Raw genomic sequence first — 11,193 nt, 5'->3', positions numbered from 1 at the left:
CGGGCTAGCCCACAGCAATAGCACATCAGCCCAAAACGGGCTAACCTACATCAAGCCCAGGCCAGCCTGCCACGGGCTAGCCTACACCAGCCCAACACAGACTAGCCCACACCAATCCCACATCAGCCCAATATGGGCCAGCTCACACAAAGCCCAACAGGGGCTAGCCCACACCAAGCCCACACGAGCCTAACAGAGACTAGCCCACACCAGCCCAACACAGGCTAGCCCACATCAATCCTACATCAGCCCAACATGGGCCAGCCCATACCAAGCCCAACATGGGCTACCCCACGCCCAGCACGGGCCATCCCAATTTGAATATTTGGGGGGTGGTTTGCACACAGTTCTTTTTGTGCAACCGTTACTGGCGTTGTTCTGTTTGATGACCAAATTGTTTGTTTTTTATCTTCTACACTGCCAATGATGAAGTCTTTAAAAATACTTAAGTACATGTGACATAGGAGAAAGGTAACAGTTTCTCTTGTGTGAAAATATATGTATGATAGTAACAACAGCATTGTTTTTCTGATACAATGTGTCACGTTCCCTAAATACCTTTAAGGCTTAAATTGCGCAATTTATGCATTGAATTACATTTTTATAAATAAATTATGAATTCCTATTAAATCGCAAAGGCGCATTGGCCCAAGGTGGGCAGCCTACATGGGGCCAATATTTTAGCCCACATCGTGCCAATGTGAGAATGTTTGCTTATTTCAGGCAAGGTGAGGGCTGCCCTCACCCCATATGGGATGTCCACACTGGGCAAATGCCTTGGGGGCCAATGTGGAGCCAATGAGCAAAGGCAGCCTATATGGGTCCAATATTTTTGCCTGCATTGGGCCCACATCGTGCCAATATGGGCATGTTTGCTGGGAATATTTCCAGCAAATCCTACTATACCAAGCACCTTTTAATCAACCAAGTGCAATCAGTGCCACTAGTCCCAGAGCCTACAGGTATACAAGCCTGTGATGGAGAACGGCTGCAGGATCTCATGATGAAGAGGATGTTCCAAGGCCACAGACAGACAGGGAAAGGCATTTACAACACAAGCACTAAGGGGCTGCCTGTCTCTGTCTTTATAGGCTCCTAAAGAGCCACTGCAGCTTGAGAGGGTAGCCCAAAGGGCTGATGATTACTGCCAGGACTGATGAGTGCTGCTGTAGCACAGCATCAGGGATGGGGTGAAGTGGTGAGTAGGCTATGATATGGTGGAACTGAGTGCTTCTGGGAAAAGAGAACAAGGGAACAACATGGGTACTGTCTGGGGCCTTCAGAAGATGATAGTGTGGCTGCCTGGTGATGGACTCCATGGCAGAGGTTTAAAACCACAGATAGTCCAGAGCGATAACACACCAATCAGCTATGACGCGGATCTTTCACCCAAGAAAATACTCTGTTCTGTAGGCATTTTTTAAATACATTATGAGGAAGAGCCTAGTTTGTCTACCTGTATTTGAATGAACTTTGGAAGTCCATAGCGTGTCTGCGGCATCATACTGTAGCTGCTCCTGCCCATCTCTTTTCTTGAGTAAAACATAGAATATAGAATGAGTGTACTGAAATCTGTTGTATTTTTCCAGCAGGTGGCGCTGTACTTATAGGTGATGGCTTCCTCCTGGTGTCTGCCTCTGGCTCTCCTGGTCTCCAATCTGGCCGTTTCACACAGCACCGAGCCCAGCTCCACACACGCCAAGAGGAGATTGGCACAGCCCTCATCAGGCAATGGCAATGCCCTCCAGTACCCTGAGCAGGGCTTCCATAGTCATGGGTATGGGAACGGCAGGGAGCATGGAGGGGGGCATGGGGGCCAAGAGGCCCACAGTGCCAAAGCCAATACTGGGGCTGGGCTCCTCTCCCGCAGTCCCCTGCACCCCGCAGCTCGGCATGAGGATGATGGGACGGGTCTGGATGGCCTGATCCCGGTGAGACTGGAGATGGGCCCTGGGGGCAGGGAGAGGGAGAATGGTCGCGGAGGCTTCAGGAACCCATCTCATGCTCGGGACAACCACCCTTTGGGGCCACACAAGGGGAAGGCACAGGGACATGGGCACCACTTTGATCACAGGAGACATGGAGGTCGGAGAGACAAGGGTCGGCACACTAAAGGTGAGTCCCCATAGGATCTAGGGTTATCAAATGAGCCGTAAGTCTGTTTGGGATTAATTCTGTTTACATATGAGTTGGGAAAGAGCCCAAATGCTTAGCTACTAATCAATTAAAAAACATAATAATGAATTCTGTGATTTTGTCATAGAGCATTGATACATTTATTAACCTGTTAAAGGAATACTTCAGGATTTGGGCAAAAAGGCTGTTTATCTAACCCAATTTTTTGTTGTTGTCAGAAAATATAAAGTGACATACTTTAAAAGCTACAGTGATTGGAAAGGGTACACCTTGATGGTCATTGTGAAGCAATGCATTTTCTTCTCCATCCACATTACCTCATATGCATCCTCCACATGGTCCGCTAATCTATCTCATTGTTTACAATAGGAAAAGTGAAAGGGAAAAGAGGTTTCTTCACCTGTATATAAATAAAAACTCCATAACTTGAAAACCCTGATTGGTAAGATAATTTTAAGATGTCAGGCTTGAAAATCCGCTCAGCCATTTTGGCAAAGTGACTCACTACCCAAACCAGACGCAACTGGCTTCAAGTGGCCAAGAGACCTCCTACTGCTATCTAGTGCAGGGGTTCTCAGACTTGAGGTACTACAGGGGGTCTGCGGCCAGATCTCCAAATTACTATTCATATTATTATTTATTTATTATATATATATATATATATTTTTTTTTAATTGAATATTACAAAAAAAGGACATATTTAACACATTTTGGCCAAGGGATTCATGGTATGAGTTTCATGGCAAAATTTGTAAAATTGCAGGATATTAGCTTCAAAGCTACAGCAACAACAAATCTCTCTGCCCAATGACAAAATGTGTAGAATAGCAGGAAATTAGCTTTAAAACTGCAACATTTTCTCTCAAATGCCAAGCGGTGGGCCTTTAAAATGTTCCTTCCCAGGGCCCGAGACGTAGTTCGTCCGGCCATGTACTTCCGAAGTCATAGTAAAACTCCTTACCTGCTATTTTATCTCACTCGAGTTATGAGCGGATCCCTAATGAATTTGCTATCGCAAAAGGAGTCACTGGCCCCCCAAAAGTTTGAGAACCCCTGATCTAGTGGACAAAGTGGGAATCAGACAGGGGATATACACTGAGTTAACAAAACATTCTCTTTCCATGACATAGACAAACCAGGTGAAAGCTATGATCCCTTATTAAATCTACTTCAGTCAGTGTAGATGACAGATTAAAGAAGGATTTTTAAGATTTAAGACAATTGAGACATGGATTGTGTTTGTGTGTCATTCAGAGGTGGAATGGGCAAGATGAGATTTAAGTGTCCTTGAACGGGGTATGGTAGTAGGTGCCAGGCGCACCGGTTTGAGTGTGTCAAGAACTGCAACGCTGCTGGGTTTTTCACACTCCACAGTTTCCCATGTGTATCAGGAATGGTCCACCACCAAAAAGACATCCAGCCAACTTGATACAACTGTGGGAAGCATTGGAGTCAACATGGGCCAGGATCCCTGTGGAACACTTTCGACACCTTGTAGAGTCCATGCCCCGACGAATTAAGGCTGTCCTGAGGGCAAAAGGGGGTGCAACTCAATATAAGGAAGGTGTTCCTAATGTTTTGTACACTCCGTGTATTTACATCATTGGATAGGTAGAGACTTCAGCTTTCTCATCATATGTATATCGTTCCTGTAAGACGAAAAATTAAGGCATTGCACATTGTACAAGCCCTGCGCTTTTAAAATGCCTGTGTGCCTATGGGAATTTGTTTAAAATATTACAATTTCAGTTTCTTGGGGGCCCGCATAGTTTTCTTGGGCTCTGTAATATAAAAAAATCTGAATCCCACAGGTTTTACCTTTCTAACAGTACTAAACATATGTTTGTAGGACTTTGAAACAGAAATGTTCTTAATGAGGGTAATATACAATATTATGTGTAGTTTAGAAAATGCCACCAGAGAGCATCAGAGTTTAAGAGGTTAAGTTTGAAGTTGACCTTATACTTTTTACTGGATTTTCTTGTCAACAGGGAGAGATCTGGTTAAGTGGATATGATAATGTATGGTCTTTCCTCTCCTCCCCAACCCCTGTTCTGTCCATCCATCCTTCCTATAGGTTTCCTCCCTGAGCCTGAGCTGGACTCTAGTCTGAAGGAGGGATCTGTGTCCTCCACCATCTTTGGCTCCGGCTCCTCTGCAGTTACCACGGTGATGAGCGAGCATCCCCCAACGCTGCCCCCAGCCTCCACCAAACCCAAGGTACCCCATAAAGACATATGAGTGCTTATTCAAAACAACATTGTCTATTATAATTCAGTGTTGTAGGATTTATAGAGCTAGTCATGGTAAAGAAAGAGTGACTGTATTTCCTATTTGGAAATACCTAGGCTCCGTAATGGGCTTAATGTATCACATAGCTCATTACTCATCTCAGAGAAATGAGGAGACAGGCTTTTTAAATTACCTATCATTTTTCCTTCACTTTCTCCCAGCATGCTGCCTGCCATCACAATGATCACTCACACAGATAGATAGATAGATCCCTTCTCTGCTTCTCACATACAAATACTCTCCCTCTTCTATCCTCCCTCTATTTTTCTCAGGATGCTATTAAATCACCAACACACTCATCAGACTGGTAAATAACAGTACTCAGCCTGTGTTGAGGTCTGATTCTTACTCCAGGCTGTTTTTCTGTGGTGTCTGTCTCAGGTCCATAGTTCCATAGTTACTGTAGCCCTGTCTGGCTTTACTGGCCTCTGTGAGTGTTTGATGTCTAAACTGTCTGACTGCTTGGTATGCTGTTTACAAGCTGCCAGAGAGCCTTGGATATTGTGTGCATGGCTTTATTCAGGAGCTGTCAGATATCGGCCTGCAGTGGAAATTATAGAGTGGACCTGGGTTCATTGACACTGGGACGCTGTGAGCGTTCTTAATTAATGTTTGATTCTGGCTGATGGCTAAATGAACAGCCAGGTACTAGCATCCCACCGCCATTCATCTAATTGATATTTCTCAATGTTTCCTCTGGGTGAGACAGAATGAGCTGGGATCAATGTGCACAAGGAGTCTGGTTGGCACAGACCCTTATTTCCTGATAGATGATTTTCTCAGGTCCTGTCTCTCTAGACATCCCCAGGAGACATCTCAATGTCATATTGACTTCATTATAACCTGCTATTATTTTGTCAACACAGTCCAGAGGTCCAGAGGAAAGGAGTTATGTAAAGAGCTTCGTTGAAGTTTATGACATATCGGTTTTGGCTAAGTAGTCCTCTGAGGAGTTGTTTTATTCAATATTGACTTCTGCTTAAATTGCTTTGATTCAAGGTGTGATATTGAAGGACATTGACATACCGGTAAAATCACAGCTGTGTGAAAGTGATTCACAGGCCTTCTCCTCTGACAAGTAGTAACACTCTACCATAAGATGTTTAGTACGATGTATGTATGCTGCCTCAGGGTCATAAACAGTGTAGTGGGCAGGCATGTCCTCCGAAACCCACTGATTGCCTGTAAAGCACTCTGGGCTGTGAAGTCCTGAGTGTCCATAACTAACAGGCCATTTTATGGGCCAGGTGTCTGTTCACCTCAACTACGGGAATGTAGTTATAGACCACTGAAGTGTGGCTATAATATTCTCTCTGCATTACAGAAGTCAGGCCGGGGGAAAGTGCAAGGAGAGGTGATGCCCACTCTGGATATGACGCTGTTTGACTGGACGGACTACGAGGACATGAAGCCAGTGGATGCCTGGCCTTCTTCCAGGAAGAAAGGTCAGTACTTTATTCAAATACACATTTAGTCATCTCAGTTTGAGAAGATACAGTTAATGTTGGTGGAAAGTCATACATGAATATGTGTTAACTCCACAAAAAACCCTAATGATCCTTTTGAAACTACTGAACATACTGTACTGTATAGGATAGACATGTTTGATATATTTGTTATTTCTTTGACATTGAAGTGTTTGCTTGATCGTTCATATGTCTGTCTGAGCCTGGGTTGAATCAGTCTAAGTACTTTACTGGTAATCTGTTTTTGTGCTGGTTATTTTGCATGCTGAAGACAAGCGGCGCAGTAAGAACCTAAGCAGTGGCAACGTGACGGTGGACGCTGATGCCATCGAGCCATGTGACCACCACTTGGACTGCCTCCCAGGTCAGTGACTAAACCTTCCTCCATCCACGACTCTGCTGACCCTTGACCTCTGGCCACTCAGGTCATGGTCTCATGAAAGCTCATTATGATAAAGGCCATGTGATGGTCGAAACATTTGCGTTTGAATTTATAACCGAAAGTCATTTTTTTTGTGTGTTAGGAGATCTATATCTTGATTGGCTTACATATGCCTAAAATCGGTTTAAGAATATCTGTCTTGAATTCAACTTGACTCAGCTGATAATGAAACCCATTCAGATTCATGTAAAAAAAACTAGCAAACTCCTCATCTATTTTATACTGACTAACCGACCCCATTAGTATTTGGCTAGTGGTGTTTTTGCAAGTGATATTAGCGACCACTGCCCTATCGCTTGCATTAGAGATACCAAATTGAAAACTGACCCTCCTATAATTGTGAAGATAAATATAAAAAAATTCATGTGCTCGCCAGAGGTAGCCTGACTGCCATTAGGTACCGAGATGAGATCCTCAGACCCCTTGTGAGACCATATGCTGACACATGCACATTTGTGGCCTGATGGAGGTCATTTTGCAGGGCTCTGGCAGTGCTCCTCCTTGCACAAAGGCGGAGGTAGCGGTCCTGCTGCTGGTTTGTTGCCCTCCTACGGCCTCCTCCACGTCTCCTGATGTACTGGCCTGTCTCCTGGTAGCGCCTCCATGCTCTGGACACTACGCTGACAGACACAGCAAACCTTCTTGCCACAGCTCGCATTCATCCTGGATGAGCTGCACTACCTGAGCCACTTGTGTGGGTTGTAGACTCCGTCTCATGCTACCACTAGAGTGAAAGCACCGCCAGCATTCAAAAGTGACCAAAACATCAGCCAGGAAGCATAGGAACTGAGAAGTGGTCTGTGGTCACCACCTGCAGAACCACTCCTTTATTGGGGGTGTCTTGCTAATTGCCTATAATTTCCACCTTTTGTCTATTCCATTTGCACAACAGCATGTGAAATGTATTGTCAATCAGTGTTGCTTCCTAAGTGGACAGTTTGATTTCACAGAAGTGTGATTGACTTGGAGTTACATTGTGTTGTTTAAGTGTTCCCTTTATTTTTTCGAGCAGTGTATATTAATATAGATCATATTAATACAGATATGAATATTTCTCTTTCTGTTCTCTCAGAGGACCTGAGCCCTAGGACCATGCCTCAGGACTACCTGGCATGGTGACTGCTTGCTGTCCCCAGTCCACCTGGTCGTGCTGCTGCTCCAGTTTCAACTGTTATGCCTGCGGTTATGGAACCCTGACCTGTTCACCGGACGTGCTACCTTGTCCCGAACCTGCTGTGTTCGACTCTCTCTCTCTCTACCGCACCTACTGTCTCTAACTCTGAATGATCGGCTATGAAAAGCCAACTGACATTCACTCCTGAGGTGCTGACCTGTTGCTCCCTCTACAAGCACTGTGATTATTATTATTTGACCCTGCTGGTCATCTATGAACATCTTGGCCGTGTACTGTTATAATCTCCACACGACACAGCCAGAAGAGGACTGGCCACCCCTCAGAGCCTGGTTCCTCTCTAGGTTTTTTCCTAGGTTCCTGCCATTCAAGGGAGTTTTTCCTAGCCACCATGCTTCTACATCTGCATTGTTTGCTGTTTGGGGTTTTAGGCTGGGTTCCTGTATAGCACTTTGTGACATCGGCTGGTGTTAAAAGGGCTTTATAAATAAATTTGATTGATTAGCTTTTTTTTTACTAGCTGCATACCAGTACCCTGTTTTGGCACTTTCATTTTTCTCATCCATTTTGACTGGTTTAAAAAAAAAGTACCTTTATTTAACTAGGCAAGTCAGTTAAGAACAAATTCTTATTTACAATGACGGCCTACACCAGCCAATTGTGCGCCGCCCTATACTCCCAATCACGGCCGGTTGTGATACAGCCTGGTTTCTAGTGACGCCTCAAGCACTGAGATGCAGTGCCTTCGACCGCTGCACCACTCAGGAGCCCTAAACATGCCCCTTTCAAGCAACTCAGAGTCAAAAACCAAATTAATCCATGGTACTCTCCTGTACTCTCAGACCTCCTCTTGGTAAGAAATCAAGCCTGGCGAAGACAAACTGTCTCGTTAGCTGATAAGCAGCTATTTTGGTAATTGAGAAATAGGTGCATTGCCTCGGTTTAACAGGTTAAATCAAAATACTTCCTTAGCTCTATGGCAGACTCTGTTAGTGATCCCTCTAAATTCTGGAAAACTGTTAATTCACTGAAGCGGGATAATTCCTCTACTTCCCTTTCTAAGCAAGTAGTTTTAGACTCCTGCATCATTACTCAGAAAGTTAAGATTTGTGATGGTTTTATTCAGCATTTTATCTCAGCTAGTTTCTTACTTGAAATAAATGGTGGTCAAACTGGTCTTGGCGAGTCAGTTGACTGTTCTTCCCACATACAGCTTTCAGTTGTCTCGGTGGAATCAGTCAACTTGGGAAATGGTAGTCCGGGTTTTTCTTTTTGGCAACTCACAGAAACAGAAGTTCTTGCTGCCTGATTAGCTATTGACACCAAGATGGACCCGTCTTTGCTTGACTATACAGCACCCCTCATTGCTTGCTCAGTAACACACATTTTTTATTTAACTTTAGTATCAGGAAATATTCCAAACGTGTGGAAAGCAGCTTTTGTGCTGCCACTCCATAAAGGCGGGATAGTAATGATCTAGATAATTATCGACCCATTTCCAGGCTCCCTTGTCTTGCAAAAAATCCTAGAATCATTGGTCAACAAACAGCTATATTATTTTCTATCTGTAAATGGTATTCTTAATGTTAATCAATCCAGATTCAGACCTAAATGTAGTACCACTATGGCTACCATGCTTGTAAATTATATTGCAAATGCCTTAGATGATAGAATGAATTGTGCTGCTATGTTTGTAGACTTATCAAAAGCTTTTGATACTGTAGACCATGTTATTCTGTTGAATAAGCTGTCCTCTATAGGGTTGGATACTGATGCTTGCCAATGGTTTCAGAATTATCTCAACGACAGAACTCAGGCCATCAAGGTAGATGGGGTCAAATCTGAGTTTCTTGAGTTACATAAAGAGGTGCCCCAAGGTTCGATACTCGGCCCACTACTGTTTACAATCTATATACTGTAAATAATATTGGTAATGCTGTAAAAAAAGATATACAGTACCAGTCAAAAGTTTGGACACACCTACTCATTCCAGGGGTTCTCTTTATTTTGACTATTTTCTACATTGTAAAATAATAGTGAAGACATCAAAACTATGAAATAACCCATATGGAATCATGTAGTAACCAAAAAAGTGTTAAACAAATCAGTAAATGTTTTTTATTTGAGTCTTCAAACTAGCCACTGCCTTGATGACAGCTTTGCACACCCTTGGCATTATCTCAACCAGCTTTATGAGGTAGTCACCTGGAATGCATTTCAATTAACAGGTGTGCCTTCTTAAAAGTTAATTTGTGGAATGTCTTTGAGCCAGTCAGTTGTGTTGTCACAAGGTAGGTGTGGTATACAGAATATAGCCCTATTTGGCAAAAGACCAAGTCCATGTTATGGCAAAAACAGCTCAAATAAGCAAAGAGAAACAACAGTCCATCATTACTGAAAGACAGGAAAGTCAGTCAATGCGGAAAGTTTCAGGAACTTGGAAAGTTTCTGCAAGTGCAGTCGCAAAAACCATCAAGCGCTATGATGAAACTGGCTCTCATGTGTCCCTATAGTGAGATACTTCACTCATATTATCAGAGAACCGGGGTTACGCAAATAACATGACGTTTCTCCCTCTACCCTACCCATAGGATCCTGCTGTGACCTGAGACAGCACGAGTGCAAGCTTCACAACCGCGGCCTCAACAACAAGTGCTATGATGACTGTATGTGTGAGGAAGGTGAGTAAGCGACGTAACAGGCCAAAGCCACAGAGCATCAGAGAATTTAAGTGAGAACACAACCAACATAGGACATATAGGGCTCAGTTTCTGATGTCAGGAGCCTGCTTGTCCATCCTCTGACAGCGTTCCTCTTAATTTGTCTCAGGGTTCCGTTGCTATGCCAAATTCCACCGGAAGCTTCGTGTGACCAGGCGAAGGGGTCGTTGTGTGGTGCCAGAGTCAGCCAACAGAGACCAGGGGTCCTTCATCACAGTGTGAGGGGTCACAGACACACACCACACACTGAACATGACCACCCTCTCTGACATAAAAGACAGTGTCTAGTGATAGTTCATTCAGAATTTTCATACTACTCATCTGGTCTCCCTCACTTCAGTGCCACAGAATCACGTACATGTACACATTAGCTCCAAAACAACAACTGTGCAGTGTCTGATTAACTGTGTCCTGAACATATGAATGTGTTTTCTGAGAATGGATAGACTCTTTAAAGGTAATTATTATGATAAGCAAAAATGTTTGAGTTTCCTTCTATATGTTTTAATATTTGATTTATTTATACAATACTTACAACAGAACTCTGTGTCTATTGTGTTTTTTCAACCTCATTTTATGTGATTAAATTCTTGTACATTGATGATTGTTGTTCTGAGTTTTCTTGAGTGTGTTTTCTTCATCTTATGGATGCATGATTTTTTTGGTCAAATTTAGTCACATTTTTTGTCAAATGCCAAGGACCTCATGTTACATCATCCTTCAGGGTTTCACATAATACATGGTCTGTAGATGGCCCATACCAGTCAATGGGAGTTCATGTGCTTTGATAATTTCATGGACAGGCAGGGCAGAGACAGGCTTGTTTAAGATTCTTATCATGCTCATCATGCTGCCTCTATGTGTTCAGTATGCTTAGTCATTGAGCTCAGGGTCTTATGAAACGTTATACTCCGTGACACCAGTAAGGATAATTCTTCTCAGTACTCTGTGTGGAGACAGATGTGATAGTTGGTTCCAAAGAGCCACAGGAGCGCTGAGGTTGAG

General features: G+C 43.6%; 1 protein-coding gene across 1 annotated transcript; it reads left to right on the top strand.

The window, feature by feature from the left end:
- The first annotated feature begins 1,613 nt into the window (after positions 1–1,613).
- On the top strand, positions 1,614–10,547 carry LOC120064905 (draxin-B). The gene is made up of 6 exons (XM_039015493.1): positions 1,614–2,115; positions 4,214–4,356; positions 5,753–5,873; positions 6,166–6,258; positions 10,060–10,149; positions 10,298–10,547. Exons 1-6 carry the CDS (start codon positions 1,614–1,616, stop codon positions 10,408–10,410), a joined length of 1,062 nt encoding a protein of 353 aa, XP_038871421.1. The 3' UTR covers positions 10,411–10,547.
- The last annotated feature ends 646 nt before the right edge of the window (positions 10,548–11,193 follow it).

This window comes from Salvelinus namaycush, chromosome 20 (assembly GCF_016432855.1).
Source record: "Salvelinus namaycush isolate Seneca chromosome 20, SaNama_1.0, whole genome shotgun sequence".
NCBI lineage: Eukaryota > Metazoa > Chordata > Actinopteri > Salmoniformes > Salmonidae > Salvelinus > Salvelinus namaycush.
Note: the sequence above shows the minus strand (reverse complement) of the source record. Positions and strands in the feature narration are given on the sequence as shown.

Coding starts and splice junctions, on each gene's coding strand:
- LOC120064905 (XM_039015493.1), top strand. CDS start 1,614: ATGGCTTCCTCCTGGTGTCTGCCTCTGGCTCTCCTGGTCTCCAATCTG. Junction 6,259..10,059: donor CCACTTGGACTGCCTCCCAG/GTCAGTGACTAA, acceptor CCCTACCCATAG/GATCCTGCTGTGACCTGAGA. Junction 10,150..10,297: donor TGACTGTATGTGTGAGGAAG/GTGAGTAAGCGA, acceptor AATTTGTCTCAG/GGTTCCGTTGCTATGCCAAA.